The sequence below is a fragment of the Ornithorhynchus anatinus genome, chromosome 5 (assembly GCF_004115215.2).
Source record: "Ornithorhynchus anatinus isolate Pmale09 chromosome 5, mOrnAna1.pri.v4, whole genome shotgun sequence".
NCBI classification, from domain to species: domain Eukaryota; kingdom Metazoa; phylum Chordata; class Mammalia; order Monotremata; family Ornithorhynchidae; genus Ornithorhynchus; species Ornithorhynchus anatinus.
The window spans coordinates 68366916-68385894 of record NC_041732.1 but is presented as its reverse complement, the minus strand read 5'-3'; the positions used below and the strand labels follow the sequence as shown (position 1 = coordinate 68385894).

The window sequence follows — 18979 nt, the reverse complement described above, 5'->3', positions numbered from 1 at the left end:
TCGGGGTCTTCCCCGCCGCCGCCGGGCCCGAGCGCCGAAGGGGCCGGGCTCCCACCCGGGCCCGGGCCCGAGGCCTCCCGCCTGCTCCCCGACCAGGTGAGGCCTGGGCCTTTGCGGGCAGGTCCCGGGGACCCCGCCCGCATCATTCCGCTTGCCAGGAAGACCATGGCCAGAGGAGGAGGAAGAAGAAGGGGTGGGGAGGAAGAAGAGAGGGGGCGGGGCTCAGGGGCAAGAGCTCGGGCTTGGGAGTCAGAGGGCAGGGGTTCGAATCCCGCCCCTGCCCCTTGGCAGCTGGGGGACTGTGGGCCAGTCACTTCTCTGGGCCTCAGTGACCTCATCTCGAAAATGGGGACGAAGACGGGGAGCCTCATGTGGGGAAGAGCCCCGGTTTGGGAGTCAGAGGTCATGGGTTCGAATCCTCGCTCTGCCACTTAATAATAATAAATAATGCTGGTATTTGTTAAGCGCTTACTATGTGCTGAGCACTGTTCTAAGCGCTGGGGTAGACACACGGGAATCAGGTTGTCCCACGTGGGGCTCACAAGTCTTAACCCCCATTTTACAGACGAGGTAACTGAGGCACCGAGAAGTCAAGTGACTTGCCCAAAGTCACACAGCTGACGAGTGGCCGAGCCGGGATTCGAACCCATGACCTCTGACTCCCAAGCCCGGGCTCTTTCCACTGAGCCACGGCTACTTGGCAGCTGTGGGCCAGTCCCTTCACTTCCCTGGGCCTCAGTGACCTCATCTGGAAAATGGGGATGAAGACTGGGAACCTCATGGAGGAAAGAGCCCGGGTTTGGGAGTCAGAGGTCGTGGGTTCGAATCCTTACTGTGCCACTTGGCAGCTGGGGGATTGTGGGCCAATCACTTCTCTGGGCCTCAGTGGCCTCATCTGGAAAATGGGGATGAAGACTGGGAGCCCCATGTGGGGAAGAGCCCGGGCTTGGGAGTCAGAGGTCGTGGGTTCGAATCCCACCTCTGCCACTTGGCAGCTGTGGGACTGTGGGTAGGTCACTTCTCTGGGCCTCAGTGAGCAAGTCACTTCTCTGGGCCTCAGTGACCTCATCTCTAAAATGGGGATGAAGATTGGGAACCTCATGTGGGAAAGAGCCCAGATTTGGGAGTCAGAGGTCGTGGATTTAAATCCCAGCTCTGCCACCTGTCAGCAGGGTGACTGTGGGCAAGTCACTTCACTTCTCTGGGCCTCAGTCCCCTCCTCTGCAAAATGGGGATGAAGACTGTGAGCCTCACGTGGGACAACCTGTGTCTACCCCAGCGTTTAGAACAGTGCTCTGCACGTAACAAATACCAACCAAAAAAAAAAAGGGAGGAGAAGGGAAGTGACCCCGGTCCTCAGGACCAACTCCCCTGCTCAGTGGAAAGAACAGGGGCTTGGGAGTCGGAGGTCATGGCTTCGAATTCCCCTGCTTGTCAGCTGGGTGACTTTGGGCAAGCCATTTGACTTCCCCGGGCCTGGGAATAATAATAATGTTGGTATTTGTTAAGTGCTTACTATATGCAGGGCATTGTTCTAAGCGCTGGGGGAGGCACAGGGTCATCGGGTGGTCCCACATGAGGCTCACAGTCTTCATCCCCATTTTAATAATAATAATGTTGGTAATTGTTAAGTGCTTACTCTGTGCAAAGCACTGAGGTAGACCCAGGGGAATCAGGTGGTCCCACGTGGGGCTCACAGTCAATCCCCATTTTACAGATGAGGGAACTGAGGCACAGAGAAGTTAAGGGACTTGCCTAAAGTCACACAGCTGACAAGTGGCGGAGCCGGGATTAGAACCCGTGACTTCTGACTCCCAAGCCCGGGCTTTTTCCACTCAGCCATGCTGCTCCTCTATCTGCTCTCTATCTTTTCTCTCTGTTATGGTCTCTGTCCATCTAGCCGCCGGTCTGCCTCTTCCTCGTTTTCCCTGGACTTTTCCTAGCATTAGTGTCTTGTCCAGGGAATGAGTCCTCCTGATTATGGGCCCAAAATATGCTCATCTAAATCGAGTCATTTGACCTTCCAAAGACCCCTTTGGTTTAATTAACTCCAAAATCGATAGACCGGGCAGCAGCGGCGTGGGAAGCAGCGTGGCTTACTGGCAAGAGCCCAGGCTTGGAAGTCAGAGGCCATGGATTCTGATCCCGGCTCCGCCACTCGTCTGCTGTGTGACCTTGGGCAAGTCCCTTCCCTTCTCTGTGCCTCAGTTCCCTCATCTGTAAAATGGGGATGAAGACGGTGCGCCCCCACGTGGGACAACTTCATTACCGGGTATCTCCCCTAGCGCTTAGAACAGTGCTTGGTAGTAAGCACACGTGGCTCAGTGGAAAGAGCGTGGGCTTTGGAGTCAGGGCTCATGAGTTCGAATCCCAGCTCTGCCACTTGTCGGCTGTGTGACTGTGGGCAAGTCACTTAACTTCTCTGTGCCTCAGTTCCCTCATCTGTAAAATGGGGATGAAGACTGTGAGCCCCACGTGGGACAACCTGATTCCCCTATGTCTACCCCAGCGCTTAGAACAGTGCTCGGCACATAGTAAGCGCTTAACAAATACCAACATTATTATTATTACAAACGCCATTATTATTACTATTATTATTATGGGAAAGAGTCAAAGCCACATAGTAAGCTGTGTGACTGTGGGCAAGTCACTTAACTTCTCTGTGCCTCAGTTACCTCATCTGTAAAATGGGGATAAAGACTGTGAGCCTTACGTGGGACAACCTGATTGCCCTGTAAATCTACCCCAGCGCTTAGAACAGTGCTCTGCACAAAGTAAGCGCTTAACAAATACCAACATTATTAAGCGCTTAACCAATACCACAATTATAATCATCACCCTCCTCCCCGAGAGGGAAGCAGTCCGGCCGCTCCTGGACCAGAGCTTACCCCTTGGAAGCTTTGGGTGAGATGGTGAAAGGCCACCACCTCTCCTCTGCTCTGTTCCTTTTGACTGTGGGCGCGTAGTAGGCAGGAAACGCATCCCCCAACTCTGTATCGGATCTCCCGACCCCCTAGTACAGTGCTCTGTCCACAGTAATCGCTCAGTAAATACCGGTGGTCAATTAAACGGCTGTCAGTGATTCTGCAGTTGCGGGGGGAGGGGAGGCCTGGATCTGTTTTTTCAGCTCACCCGTCCCTTCCTTTTTCGGTTGGTGTTAGCCAGAAAGTACCCAAAGCTCCCCAGAAACCGGACGAATCACCTCCCCCAGAGCCCTCTCGACGCCTTTTCCCTAAAAGAGCAAACCCTGCTGAGTGGATCGTCTCCGATTTTCAACAGATCCTTTCGGGAAGTTCCTTTATCCTCATTTATTGTGTGGTATGCAGGGTCTTAGTTGAACTACCAGGCGAGACCCGACTAGGGTAACTCGATGCGTCTTCATTTGGATGTTGGGTTTTGTTTTTTTTGACTTCCAGTTGTAAACCGTGTTGCGGTGCGGCTGTTTGATATCGTGAAACAACTGACCCTTTGCCTCAGTGGCCGGATGATTCGTTTACAGAGGCTTGCAGCACGATTCAAGTTGAGTCTATTTAAAAGTAAGTGATATGAAACAAAGTTATACCGTGTGTGTATATATATAAAATATATAAATTTATATAGGGCTATTTGCATATATAAATGGAGTAGACTTTGAGTTAAATTCAGCAATTGTTGGAAAAATCACCCCCCTTCTATTCTCGTAGAACATGAAAGAATTCAGCCTCTTGGCTGAACACAGCAGCGTGCCTTAGTGGAAAGAACCTGGGCTTGGCAGTCGGAGTTGGTGAGTTCTGATCCCGACTCCACTTGTCAGCTGTATGACTTTGGGCAAGTCACTTAACTTCTCGGTGCTTCAGTTACCCCATCTGCAAAATGGGGATGAAGACTGTGAGCCCCGTGTGGGACAACCTGATTGCCTTGTATCTATCTCAGTGCTTAGAACAGTGCTTGGCACATAGTAAGCGCTTAACAAAGACCATCATTATTAAAATAATAATTAATAATACCGTCTTCTGTTGAGCACTGTGCCAAGTACTGTACTAAGCATTGGTGTAGATACAAGATAATCGGGTCAGACACAGTCCCTGTCCCACACAGAGTTCACCGTCTAGACAGGAGGGAGAACAAATATTGAATCCCCATTTTACAGACGAGGAAGCAGCAATTTGAGTGACTTGGCCAAGGTCACACAGCAGGTGGAACTGGGATCAGAACCCAGATCCTCTGACTCCCAGGCCCGTGCTCTTTCCAATTGGCCAAGCTGCTTCTCAAACAGTCAAAAGGATGAAATTATGTATGGATACTGTAGTTTTCTGGATAGATAAGTCAAGTACATTCCAGATTCCGTGGGGCCAAGGTCTGGTTCAACAGAAATTAGCAGAATCCCATATTTCTGAATAGTACAGATGTGCACCAAACACAAGGGGAATTGTCAACGTCAGTTTTTGTATTTTAAATTAGGAAAAGACTAGTTGTAATCTGTTTGAAGCCTTGTTAGACCGGGTGCCTTGACCTGGTTCCTGTTTGGAACAAAAGGCTGCCTGTTGCCTAGGCATTACCGTCTGTTGTTAATTCACTCTCTGCCCAGGATTTTGATTTGAGGCAGTTCCCTCAGTTTGGAAGAATCCTTGGCAAAGTCTTGTTGTAATCATGCTGTTCTGCACAACAGGCAAAAGCGAGAGCCCAGCAGCTTCAGCTGCCTTCCTAAGACTCCTGAGATCGCTCTGAGACCCTCCAGAGGGGATGGCGGAGGAAGCAGTAAGGATGGGGAAGGGTGAAAGACATAGAAAAGCCTGAAATGGACTTTTCAATCGCGTGAACATGATACCGTCTTGAGTAAGGCAGGACTTGGTAGCATGGAGCTAAAAGCATTAACTTTCTGTGCGCTGCATAATCCCTGAAGAAGGATAGATTTGCTCCATTTGCAGAAATTGATTTTTTTCCCCCCACTGGACACATCTCTTCAGAAAATACACCTGCTCTTTTTAGGCTTGCTGCTAGCGTGTATAATCTGAGTGACTTCTAGAGTGGGTTGCAACAGTTCTCGATCCACAGTCTTCCCTTTGCTGAATGAGAAGTCTAAACGAAGGATTTAAAATTTGAAACCTAAAGATTTAAAAAATGTGGCATTCATTAAGTGCTTACCATGTGCCACGGACTGTACTGGATGCAAATAAATCAGATAGGACTTGTCTTGAGTTTGTCTGAGAAACAGTTCAATTTACTTAATCAGAGCAAAAAGAAACATGTTCGGTCTCTACCCTGTGCACAGTAAATACCGGTGACTTTTAAAAAGACCAGCTATATTTTGTGAAAATGAATCATTCTTTTAGATATATAGTTCTGTATATTTGCCCATGTATACGGGGCTGACGTCACTGGAAGCAAGTTGGCCAAAAATGTGTTATTGTAATGAAAGAAGCTCTTATGTTGTTAATCTTCACATCGAGTTTGTGCAGTTGAAGGACGCTGCCAGTTTGCTGCCCGGAGTATTTTGAGGAAATAGGATTAGCACCACAGACTACATGAGCTGCGAGGGCCAGTCCAAGAAATGCAAAACCAATAATCTTTTCTGTTACTTTGGAGCGATAGATGCATATGAAGAGTCGGTTACTGGGAGTTAGTGGGAAACTCTTGCCAGAAACAGATTTGGTTGGTATTGGAATTGATCGTTTAATGCAAAAATAGCATCAGCCGTATTCCTAACGGGCAGCTGGTGTCAAGGGAACTTACTGAAAATCGACAGTTCATTACCCACTTAGCTAGCTTCATCGGTAATTTCGAATTCAGGAACTCGTACACATTCTTTGGATTACCAGTACTTTTTATTGGTGGCAGGTAAACGCTGAAGTCTGGATTCTTACCGCTAGAGTAGGTTGATTTGTAAAATGTCTAGAGGGAGTGGGTAAAAGCTGAGGCAGAAGAATTGGATTTATGACACTTTATCCGCCGGGTAGATACTGGAAAAGTCTCCATTCAGCCTCTTTTTTCTCGGTACCCGTTGTGCAAGAAACAGTGAGGAGGAAGCTGATTAGACTGGAGCTGCACTGTAAAGGCTCCATTTCTTCTCATGCTGGAGAGGCCAGGGGATCTGAAAGTAGCCAAATGGAGAAGGTCCTTGCCGCTTAGAATCAATCCATCAGTGGTGTTTATTCATCACTTACTGTGAGCAAAGCACTGTGAGGAGTGCTTGGAGTCCAGAGCACGGAGTACAATCTAAGAGAGTTGGAAGGCGTGTTTCCCGTCCACCAAGAGTTTATAATCTAGAGGGGGGAAAAGGTAAAATAAATTACAGATATGCATATAAGTGGTGGGGGGCTGAGGGTGGGGTGACTACCAAAGGTTTAAAAAGTGCACAGGCAATGCCGAAGGGAAACGGAGTGAAGAGTAGTGGGAGAAGGTCCCTTGGAGATGTGATTTTTTTTTTAAATAAGGTTTTGAAAGTGGGGCAAGTGGTGGTCTGTTGGCTATGAACAAAGGAGGGAGGGAGTTCAGACCAGAGGGAAGGCGTGGGCAAGGGATCGATGGTGAGATAAAAGAGACGGAAGTACGGTGAGTAGTTTGACGTCAGAGGAGTCAAGTGTGTGGGCTAGCTGTAGTGGGAAATCAGCGAGGTAAAATTGAATGCGGGAGCTGAAAGGGTGCTACAAAGCCAATGCTAAGGAGTTTCTGTTGGTTGCAGAAGCGGATGGGCAGTCACTGGAGGTTATTGGAGGGGGTAAACATGGGCTGAATGGTGGGTTTTTTGTTTTTTTAGAAAAAGGTTCCGGGCAGCTGAGATGTGGAGGCAGAGAGTCAGCAAGGAAGCTGTTTCAGTAATTAATGCAGGCTATGCAAAGTGCATTCATTCATTCATTCAGTAGCATTTATTGAGCACTTCCTATGTGCAGAGCACTGGACTAAGTGCTTGGAATGTACAATTTGGCAACAGATAGAGACAATCCCTGCACAGTGACGGGCTCACAGTCTAATCGGGGGAGACAGACGGCAGAGCAAAACAGAACGAAACAGAAACAAGACAACTTTATCACGGCATGGATCAACATGATAGCAGTTTGGAAGGAGAAGAAAGAGCATATTTGAGTGATGTTGTGAAGGTAGAACTGACAGGATTTGGTGACGGACTAAATATGCGGGTTGAAAGAGATGTCGATAATGCCGAAGTTACGGATTTATGAGACAGGGAAGATGGCGGTGCCGTCCGCCGCGATGGAAAGTTTGCGGGGTTGGAGATGGGGTTTGGGTGGGAAGATGAGTTCTGCCTTGGACATGTTAAGGTGGAGGTTTTGGGGGACATCCATTTGGAAATGTACTGAAGGCAGGAGGAAATGCGAGACTGCTGAGTAGGAGAGAGGTCAGGCCTGGAGATGGAGATTTGGGAACCACCCACGCAGAGATGGGAGTCGAAGGTGTGGGACCGAATAAGTTTTCGAACCGAGGGGGTGTAGATGGAGAAGAGGACAGAAGTGAGCCTCGAGGGACTCCCACAGTTAGGGGGTGGGTGGCAGAGGTGGAGCCTGCGAAGGAGACTGATATTGAGTGGTTAGAGAGAGACGAGGAGAACCAGGACAACACCAGAAACCTGCGATGAGACTTACGTCCCAAAGCGAGGGAAGAGACTGGGTGATGTATGTTTTGGAAATGGCATTCAGGAAAGTTCCATCTGATGCAGCCTTGGAAATAGCCACTCACCTACTCTCCTACTGTAACAGTAGAAAAACCTGCTGACACCGTTGTTTTTACAGCCTTTGTACTCCATGGGGGAGGACAGGCTCAGATAAAAAGAAAAAGATTCGGTGGGCTGGCGAGTTGTTTGTTCTTATTTGGTTTTGTCAGTTTTGTCTGAGATGTATTGTTATTATTCAAGTCCAGGCGCATTGGGAAATACCCATGGTGAGCAGTTAATTTAATTTTACTTTTATCTCCTGGGTTAAACATGACTCTTCCTTTATTTTCCTCTCTGTTGTATTTGATAAGCATTAGACTAAGGCCCAAAACAATGCAATTTTTACTGTTCAAATGTTTTGATCATTTAAAAATTATTATTGTTATTGTAATTAAATGCTTCCTACATGTCAAGCGCTGTTCTTAAGAGCTGGGGTAGGTACAAGTTAATCAGGTCCAACACAGTCCTTGTCCCATATGGGTTTCACAGTCTAAGTAGAAGGGAGAACAAGTATTTAATCTCCATTTTATAGTTGAGAAAACTGAGGCATGGAGAAGTAATGTGACTTGCCGAAGGTTTCAAAGCAAGTAATTGGCAGAGCCGGGATTATTAATAATAATAATAATAATTTTGGTATAAGTTAAGCGCTTAACTATGTGCCAGGCACTGTACTAAGCGCTGGGGTGGATACAAGCCTATTGGGTTGGATACAGACCCTGTGCCACGTGGGGCTCACAGTCTCAATCCCCATTTTACAGCTGAGGGAACTGAGGCACAGAGAAGTTAAGTGACTGGCCCAAAGTCACAAAGCTGACAAGCTGCGGAACCTGGATTAGAACCCACGACCTCTGACTCCCAGGCCTACGCTCTTTCCACTAGGCCATGCTGCTCCCAGATTAACTGGTTAATCTTAAAAATCAGTCGATAGTGTTTGAGCAGCTACTGGGTGCTCTGCTAAGCACTTGGGAAAATCCAACAGAGTTGGTTGACATGGTGCCTCCCTTCAGGGAGGTTACTTTGCAGCTGGAGAACACACTAAAATAATTTATATGTAGGCGGAAAGGATAAAAGGGAATAAGGACTTGAATCAATGCTTAAGTAATAGGGTATGTTAGCTATGAACCTATGTCTTACAGAAGGTAACACCACCACTCACTAGCGGTGTGACCTTGGGCATGTCCCTTACCTTCTCTATGCCTCAGTTTCCTCATCGGTAAAGTGGGGATTAAGACTGTGAGCCCTACGTGGGACAACCTGATTACCCTGTATTTACCCTTTGGCATTTAGCGCTTAAAAAATACCAACATTTTTATTATTATTACCTGTTCTCCCTTCTCCCACCTACTTAGACTGGGAGCTCCATGTGGGACAGGGATTGGGTCCGATCTGATGATCTTGGAACTAAATGCTGGGGAGAGCAATCAATCAGTGATATCGACTGAGAAGTTTATGCAGAGCCACGGACTAAGCGCTTGGGAAAGTTCAAAATAGTTGCTAGATACAAACCTTGCCCTCAGTAAGCTTCTATTATACTCTCCCAAGCACTAACTCCCATTCTCTGCACACAGTAAGCATTCAGTAAATGTGACTGATAGTCTAGCGGATATGGAAAGCGCTTGGTAGATGTGTTTCCTGCCCACGATGAGTTTATAGTCTATTGGACTTGCCTTTCCCATTAATAATAATAATAATAATAATGTTGGTATTTGTTAAGCGCTTACAATGTGCAGAGCACTGTTCTAAAAGCTGGGGGAGATACAGGGTAATCAGGTTGTCCCATGTGAGGCTCACAGTCTTCATCCCCATTTTACAGATGAGGGAACTGAGGCCCAGAGAAATGAAGTGACTTGCCTAAGGTCACACAGCTGACAAGTGGCGAAGCGGGGATTCGAACCCATGGCCACTGACTCCCAAGCCTGGGCTCTTTCCACTGAGCCACGCTGCCTCCCTGTAGCATTCCTTAAAAATTGAAATGGGGTGGGGGACAGACACAAATAAATCTTGAAAATCAGTGTTAACTCAGCATTTCAAAATAATTGTTCAAGAATTCAACTGTTGGTGATTGGATTGGCGTAGGAAGGACAGGGGCAGTCCTGAGGCTGTCTTCTGCTCCAAGCTATACTGTCTCTGGGGAACACTGCTAATTCCTTGTCAGGACCCTCGTGGCTCAGTGGAAAGAGCCCGGGCTTGGGAGTCAGAGGTCATGGGTTCGAATCCCAGATCTGCCCCTTGTCAGCTGTGTGACTGTGGGCAAGTCACTTCACTTTTCTGGGCCTCAGTTCCCTCATCTGGAAAATGGGGATGAAGACTGTGAGCCTCATGTGGGACAACCTCATTCCCCTGTATCTACCCCAGCGCTTAGAACAGTGCTCTGCATATAGTAAGCACTTAACAAATACCAACATTATTATTAGAACTCCTGGCTTTTTTTTTTTTTGCCCTTACCCCCCGCCCCCCGAGCCCCTGTTCCCGTTTTTAGCCCTCCACCCACCCCGGGCAGTCCCTGGAGTCTCGGAGGAGAATGGCTCAGGGCTGCCTGTTGCAGCCAGAAGGCTGACCTTCCTTCCTTGGCATTTAAGGAGTCTCCTCCCTGGGCAGAGCTCCCTCAAAATTTTGGCACCGCTCCTGGCAGGAGGGAAGGGACTCTGAGGCACAGGGAGGCAGAGGTGATTTAAAGGGACTTGGTACAACACCAGAAGCTCTATCCGTGGCCTAGTGGATAGAGCACGGGCCCGGGAGTCAGGAGGACCTGGGTTCTAATCCTGGCTCCGCCACGTGTCGGCTGTGGGACCTCGGGTGAGTCGCTTCACTTCTCTTTGCCTCAGTTGGGTCATCTGTAAAATGGGGATAATGACTGTGAGCCCCATATGGGGCAGGAACTGTGTCCAGCCTGATAAGCTTGAATCTACCCAGCGCGTAGTACAGTGCTTGGCGCATAGTAAGTGCTTAACAAATACCATAAAACAAACAAACACTAACTACAGTGTGATGCAAATGGAAGGCTCTAAATAAAAATTTGGAGAACAGACTCTCCAGATAACTTCCCTTTTAAATTCCACTCTCCAGTGGGCAGGAAGGGCCAAGGCTGAGCCATTCTTAGCACTGTGCATACAGTAAGCGCTCAATAAATACCATTGATTGCTCGATCCTGTAACCTCTGTGGCAGCTGTAAGTGTCCAGACACTCCATTTTGGAGTCAAATGCAAACCGTCAGAGGAAACGTGTCCTTTGACATACGAACTAATGGTCTGAAATTTGAGTTTAAAGGAGGCGTTCATTTCCCTTCCTTCTGTGACAGGGAGTCGGTTATCTCTTCACTTTTGTCCGTAGCATTTATATTCACATCCGTACTTTATATTAATGTTTGTCTCCCCCTCTAGACTGTGAGCTCATTGTGGGCAGGAACTTGTCTACCAACTCTGTTGTATGGTACTCCTCCAAACGCTTCAAAGAGTGCTCTACCCACTATAGTAAGTGCTCAAATACCAGTGATTGATCGATTCTGGCTGTTCCCAGAAAAAGCCATGCTGAGTTGGGGCAACTGATGAACCTGCTGTTTTTCCCAGTTCTGAATTTTGTGCTTTATGTTTTCTATGCACATGGAAATGCATGTGTTGCCATTTTTCCCTTAAGAGGAAAATAGAATGAAAATTCAATATGAAACCCGCCGAGGCATCGATAGAAAAATAAATTGAATTTTGAATCTGAGGGAACAAAAAGCGAGTACAAAAGGATTGTTTCCCAAATAAAGGCAGGCGATACTCAGTTAAATTTAAAGGAAAAGATGTTAGACATGTCAAATGTCCAATCTGACAAACTGAAATCTGGTTAAGCCTCACCGTCATATTAAATTCTAGAATGGTGGTGTACTTCCAGATCATTTCTTAGAAACAAAATCTAATGATCACACGGTAGCTTGGAAGATCACAGATCACAGTGCTTGGCCCATAGTGAGCGCTTAACCAAGACCGTAATTATAATTAGCTTATCTTGGAAAGGATTTATACATTATATTGTCGTTAAAATTCTCAGCTGTTTAAAAGCATAAATTTTTATCTAGATTCTCATATGTCAACAACATAAAAATAAATGCCGTCGTTAATGAACCTGACATTAGCTGAAAGGGATTCTGGCCTTTAATGCAACTAGTGAAATTGTAGACGACGATTCCCCCAGGAAAACATATCCAATTAAAAATAACTTTTCACCCAGAACAGATTGGTGATTAATTACCAAACAAGAGACCTTTCCAAGGTTTATACAAACACTGTAGATAGAGCAATTTACTAATCCATTTTTAGATAACTTATTTTAATGTCTTCCACTCTGGACTGAAAGCTCGTTGTGGGTAAGGAACATGTCTACCAACTCTTGTATTGTACTCTCCCAAGTGCTTAGTACAGTGCTTTGCACACAGTAAGTGCTCAATTAAATACCACTGACTGATTACAACTTTTAAGAAATGCAAAGTCAAACTAACCTCAAGTTATGACAGGTAGTCACATAATCCAATTTAGGGAGTGGATGTGCCTCTGACCCAAAACATAAAGTCTGAATTTGGAAGAGTAAGCAACTCTCCGCCGCAAGGATTACAAATGATACTGTCCAAAAAAACAATACTGACTTGAACTATTGGGTTTCTTCAACCTCTGTTTCCGATGTTGACATTTTCCAAAATTAGGATGGGGGAAGTGTTTTATGTCAATCATAAAACAATTCTTAAATATTTACAAGTGATACTGGCAAGCAAAACCTAGATATCCGACTGTAGAATGTGTTTCGAGGCAATCCATTAGATCCTGGAGCACTCCTAGGATTTCTAAAATAGCAGCTTTGTGTTCTCTCCTGGGGAGAGTTTCCCAGCAGAAATCAATCAATCAGTGATATTCATTGAGCACTTACTGTGGGCAGAGCACTGTATTAAGCATTTGGGGAGTACAGTAAAATAAAGTTGGTAGACACAATCCCTGCCCACAATGAGTTTACAGTCTAGAGGGAGCTCCCTTTCCCTCTGCTCCTCCCTCTCTCCCTTCCCCTCAGCACTGTGCTCATTTGTATATATTTTTATTACCCTATTTATTTTGTTAATGAGGTGTATATCCCCTTGATTCTATTTATCGTGATTATGTTGTCTTGTTTTTGTCCATCTGTCTCCCCCGATTAGACTGTGAGCCCATCATTGGGCAGGGATTGTCTCTGTCTGTTTCTAAATTGTCTATTCCAAGAGCTTAGTACAGTGCTCTGCACAGAGTAAGTGCTCAATAAATACGATTGAATGAAATATTAAGATACATTACAGATAAATGAAGGTAGTAGGATATAAAGATATGTACCCAAATGCTGTGGGGCTGAGGGTGTGGTAGATATCGAGTGCATAAAGGAACAAATATAAGCACGTAAGTGATGCAGAAGAGAGAGGGAATAGGGGAAGTGAGAGCTTAGTTGGGAAAGGCTTCTTGGCAGAAAGGTGATCTTTAGTAGGACTTTGAAGGTGAGGAGTGTGGTGATCTGCCACATATGAAGAAAGAGGAAGTTCCAGGTTAGAGGGAGGAAGTGGGCAAGGGGTCAGTAGCAAAGTGAGTAAGTAGGCCGGCACTAAAGGAGCGAAGTGTGTGGGCTGGGTTGTAGCAGGAGATGAGTGAGGTACAGTAGGAGGGAGAGAGCTGATTGAGAACCTTAAAGCCAAGGGATAGGTGTTTATGGAAATGGATGGACAATCACTGGAGGTTTTTGAGGAGTGAGGAGACATGAACGGAATATTCTGTTTTTTAAAAAAACGATCCGGGCAGCAGAGTGAAAGGTGGACTGGAGCGAAGAGAAACAGGAGGCCGATCCGGTAGTCGAGGGGATACGTTAAGTGCTTGGTTCAGCGTGGTAGCAATTTGGATGAAGAGGCAAGGGAGGATTTTAGCAATGTGGCTAAGGAAGAACCCACGGGGTTTATGACGTCAAATCCGTCGGTTGACGGGGAGAGATGGGTTGAGGATAATGCCGAGGTAATGGGTTGGTGAGATGGACGATGGTGGTCCCGTCTATAGCGAGAGGAGAGTCAAGGGGAGGACAGGCTTTGGGTGGGAAGATGAGCTGTATTTTGGACATGTCCAGTTTGAGGTAATAATAATGATGGTATTTATTAAGCGCTTACTATGTGCCAAGCACTGTTCCGCTAGCGGGATGTCCAAGTAGAGATGCCCCGAAGGCAGGAGGAAGTGCGAGGTGGCAGAGGAGGGAGGTCGGGGCCGGAGAGGTAGATTTGGGCATCATCTATGTGGAGGTGGCAGTCGTCACCCCAGGGGATGCTCGGTGGGTCAGCGGAGCACTAAGCGGAGGAGATTACTTATGTGCTCCCTGGCTCTGAAGACACTTGGACCTGCTGAGAAGCAGGATGGCTTAATGGGTAGAGCACAGGTCTGGGTTCTAGTCCTGGCTCTGCGACCTTAAGCAAGTCATTTAACTTCTCTGTGCCTCAGTTACCCCACCTGTAAAATGGGGATTTAGACTGCGAGCCCTATGTGGCACAGGGACTGTGTCCAACCTGACTCTCCTGTATCTACCCCTGAGCCTAGAACAGGGCCCAGCCCTGTTTAACAAATACATTAAAACGTGTTTTAGATACGTGTTTAACAAATACATTAAAAAAAAGTTGGAGACTCTTAATTACGGATTGAGTCACCTGGGTCAGTAGAATGAGGATGTTGAAAGTGCATGCGAATGACCAAAGTTAGTAAAGAAGCACGGGGGGGGGGGGTGGTGGATATTAGATGAATCATAGTGCAACGTAATTGCTGGTTTTCGCTAAGCATCAATTAACTGTCTCGGTGCACAAGAGGCACTTTGACCATTTTAGGGTAGAAGAAGAGGGGAGTGGTGGGAGAAATGGAAAAGAAGCCAGGGATTATTTTCATCCAGTGTTTTGATAAGCAACAAAATCGACCCCATTCACGATTTCAGTGTGAATCACTTTATTCCTTCCTGAAACTAAAGCTCCATTTTAGTAGTTGCTCCCATAGCATCGACTCCAACCGATGGTAGAGTAAGGCCTGTGCCACAAGCAGTCTTCACATCCATAAGTTCTCCCCAGAAGTCCTCCTAACTTCTCGGTATTCAAAAGGATACTTAGAAAGGTAGTGCTGAGCTCTTGAAATCACTTAGAAGGGGCAGATGCTTTTAGGGTGAACCTCGTAAGGCTGTCCAATCCACAGGCCCATCAGCCTGGTGTTGCCAGGGTAATAATAATAGTAATAATGATTTGGGTATTTGTTAAGGGCTTACTATGTGCCAGGCACTGTTCTAAGCAGTGGGGTAGATACAGGATAGTCAGGTTGGACACAGTCCGTGTCCCACCTAGGGCTCACACTCTTAATCCAGTTTTACAGATGAGGGAACTGAGGCCCAGAGAAGTTAAGTGACTTGCCCAAGGTCACATAGCAGACAAGTGGCGGGATGGGGATTAGAACCCATGACCTTCTGACTCCCAGGCCCACGCTCTATCCACTAGGTCATGCTGCAGTGACTGGTGCCTGGTTTTGGCCGACGTCCCATTGTGATAGACTCTAGGCTGTAAACTCGTTGTGGACAGGGGTTGTGTCTTGTACTCTCCCAAGCACTTAGTATACAGCTTTGCAATTGATCAGTGGGATTTGAGTGCTTACTATGGGCAGAGCACTGTGCTAAGTGCTGGGGAGAGTACAAAACAACAGAATGAGAGACAAATTCCCTGTCCGTGACAGCTGACGGTCTAGAGGGGGAGACAGACATTAATACAAATAAATAATTTATAATATATAATTTAAAGATACGTACACAAGTGCTTTGGGATTGGGGCAGATATCAAATGTCCAAAGGTCACAGATCCAAATGCATAGATGACGCAGAAGGGAGAGCGAGCCGGGGAAAAGGGGGTTTAATTGGGGAAGGCCTCTTGGAGATGTGACCTTAATAATGCTTTGAAGGCGGAGAGAGTGGTGGTCTGGTGCATCTACGGAGGGGGAGGGAGTTCCAGGCCGGGGGGAAGGTTGTGGGAAAGGGGTCGGCGGCGAGATGGATGAGATCGGGGCACAGTGAGTGAGCTGGTGCTAGAAGAGCGGAGTGCGAGGGCTGGGCTGTAATAGGAGATTAGTGAGGATCAGCAGGGCTCTTCGGAGGCAACCGGGTGGGAGAGCGCTGGGGGACTGTTGCCAGGCGACAGGGTCACCATGACAGACTCCGTTTTCAGCCGGAATGATTTAGTCCTGCCAAAGGCGTCTATCTGCAGCAGAAACCAGACTCATCACAGGTGTCAGGATGAGCCTACTGATTCAGCATCAGTCTTGGAAAAGCCACACTGGCCAAGTGGATCAGGCCTGGGACTGATAGGAACACTGTAGGAAGAAAGAGAGACAGGAGGACCTGTGAGACCAGAAAGGAAACGAATGTGGACGGAAAGAATCTCAGGATTCCTTCTCGATTATTTGACTCTTTTGCGTTTGAGTTTCAGCCACCCCCAGAGCCCCTCCCTGCTCAGGGCTGCTCCTTTTGAGCAAGAATGGCACTTGAACGCCCACGAGCCACGGTCAGTTCCCTTTTGCTCTTTCCCCTCCTCTCCCCCGACGCGGACAAGATTCGAGAAAGTGTTTCCATCTACCTGTAGATGCCACACTGCTCACTGATATCAGCCCAGAAAGGTAGTACAGTTCGGCGGTGGTTTTAGCCTGGAGAAGAAAGCACTCGTAAGGAATACTTGCCTCTGAACTAGCACCTTGCCTGTTCCATTTTTTATATCCCCAAGGAGCTCAATTAAGGCAGCTGCCAATTTATATTGGAAAAGACTACAGTTACAAGACTGATTAACACTTAGACGGCGGGAAGCCAAGGCCTTCCCCCAAGTTTCGCTGCGGGGTAAGATCTTAACCGATTTATAAGTTATCCTAGTAAAATGGAATTTCCAGCTACCGACAGAAGCGTTCTTTGACTGTGAAATTGAGTTGACTTACTCCAAATGAAATGTTTGAACTGAAACGGAGTAAAAAAGATATCCCCAGACCGCCAGGTTTTACTTTCTCAAATATGTTGATGAATAATGGTTTGATTTCCAAAATATCCAGTGACTCAGACTAAGATGAGTCTTTCGTACAAACACAAGAAAAACCTACACAGTCTGTTGCCAAGGTGGTTAACACTGTCGTATAGATTCCTTCAGTAAAGGACCCCATGCCAAACATAGAAAAGACCACCTTCAGTGCTTGCGGAAGTGGATCCATCTGAGTAAGCAGCACAGCAAGTCCTGAAAGGGTAATATTAAATTTAATAACTTACATTTGTTGTCAAAGAAGAAGCCACTGAGGGCGGGGGGCGGTGGTGGAAGGGAGGTTTGCGGGTAAAGGCCAATGTAGAACCCACAGTCTCAACAGCATTGCACCCTAACAAAGATTGTCCTTGGTTAGGCAGTGTTAAACTGAATAAAGTAAATCATTCTACAGTGATTTTTAAAAATTAAAAACATTGAAGTGGGAACTCCTGAAGACAGACAGTTGCTTTCCCCTTGAGGGACAGAAATGGTCAGAAATCTCACCAGACCAGTTGAGCTCCTTGGTGGTGGTTGGGGATTTTTCATTCATTCATTCAATAGTATTTATTGAGCACTTACTATGTGCAGAGCACTGTACTAAGCGCTTGGAATGTACAAATCAGCAACAGATAGAGATGGTCCCTGCCCTTTGACGGGCTTACAGTCTAATCGGGGGAGACGGACAGACAAGAACAATGGCGATAAATAGAGTCAAGGGGAAGAACATCTCATTAAAACAATAGCAAATAAATAGAATCAGGGTGATGTACATCTCATTAAACAAAATAAATAGGGTGATGAAGATATATACAGTTGTGCGGACAAATACAGTGCTGAGGGGATAGGTCGGGAGAGGGGGAGGAGCAGAGGGAAAGGGGGGAGAAGAGGGTTTAGCTGCAGAGACATGAAGGGGGGTAGAGGATGCAGAGGGAAAAGGGGAGCTCAGTCTGGGAAGGCCTCTTGGAGGAGGTGAGCTTTAAGTAGGGATTTGAAGAGGGGAAGAGAGTTTGGCGGAGGTGAGGAGGGAGGGCGTTCCAGGACCGCGGGTGGATGTGGCCCAGGGGTCGACGACGGGATAGGCGAGACCGAGGGACGATGAGGAGGTGGGCGGCAGAGGAACGGAGAGTGCGGGGTGGGCAGTGGAAAGAACAGAGGGTGCAGGATGGGCAGTGGAAAGAGAGAAGGGAGGAGAGGTAGGAAGGGGCAAGGTGATGGAGAGCCTTGAAGCCTAGAGTGAGACGTTTTTGATTTGTGCTGAGGTTGGTAGGCAACCACTGGAGGTTTTTAAGAAGGGGAGTGACAGGCCCAGAGCGTTTCTGCAGGAGGATGAGTCGGGCGGCCTAGTGAAGAATGGATTGGAGCGGGGAGAGAGAGGAGGAAGGGAGATCAGAGAGAAGGCTGACACAGTAGTCTAGCCGGGATATTACGATAGCCTGTAGCAGTAAGGTAGCCGTTTGGGTGGAGAGGAAAGGGTGAATCTTGGTGATATTGTAAAGGTGAGACCGGCAAGTCTCGGTAACGGATTGGATGTGTGGGGTGAACTTGAGAGACGAGTCAAAGATGACACCGAGGTTGCGGGCCCGAGAGACGGGAAGGATGGTCGTACCATCCACGGTGATAGGGAAGTCTGGGAGAGGACCGGGCTTGGGAGGGAAGATGAGGAGCTCAGTCTTGCTCATGTTGAGTTTTAGGTGGCTGGCCGACATCCAGGTGGAATCATCCTGGAGGCAGGAGGAGATACGAGCCTGAAGGGAGGGGGAGAGGACAGGGGCAGAGATGTAGATCTGTGTGTCATCTGCGTAGAGATGGTAGTTGAAGCCATGAGAGCGGATGAGTTCACCAAGAGAGTGATGGTGACCAGCTGGCTCTTTGTGATACGTTGCCTGAGCAGGAATGAATCCCAAGGATTCAAAAGTCCTGAGCCTGTAAAATTTCTAAATTTTGTTTCTATAATTGAGCTGTGGGAAGATGAGGGGGGGTCTCTGGAAACTATTTCGCTACTCGTATCGCAGTATAAATTTTGAAACCATTACCGAACTTACCAAATGAGAAGAAAGTAAAGATGATATTACCAACCAGATTGTTGAGAAGTGGCTGGCTGCAGTATCGGGAAGAGCTGGGTCTGAAAAAATCAGTAGAAGAGCCTGAACAAAACACCTTTTAGAATAAATCTGAGTAACAACAATATGTTTTAAGCAGAAAACTGAACTTCAGTCCCATTTCTGGCACCAGTTTTTCCTCTGGTTCCAGGCAATCTATTTTCCTTTGGTGCATCAATTCCCTGGATG

At 47.1% G+C, this 18979-nt stretch overlaps 1 protein-coding gene across 1 annotated transcript in view; it reads left to right on the top strand.

Moving 5' to 3' along the window:
* Position 1: 1 nt before the first annotated feature.
* The window catches only part of NMNAT1 (nicotinamide nucleotide adenylyltransferase 1), a 35180-nt gene continuing 16202 nt past the window's right edge, over positions 2–18979 (top strand). Inside the window, exons 1-2 of the mRNA XM_029065418.2 lie at positions 2–96; positions 3417–3536. Of these exons, the coding sequence (XP_028921251.1) occupies positions 3485–3536 (52 nt within the window). The 5' untranslated portion in view covers positions 2–96; positions 3417–3484. The remainder of the gene's footprint in view (positions 97–3416; positions 3537–18979) is intronic.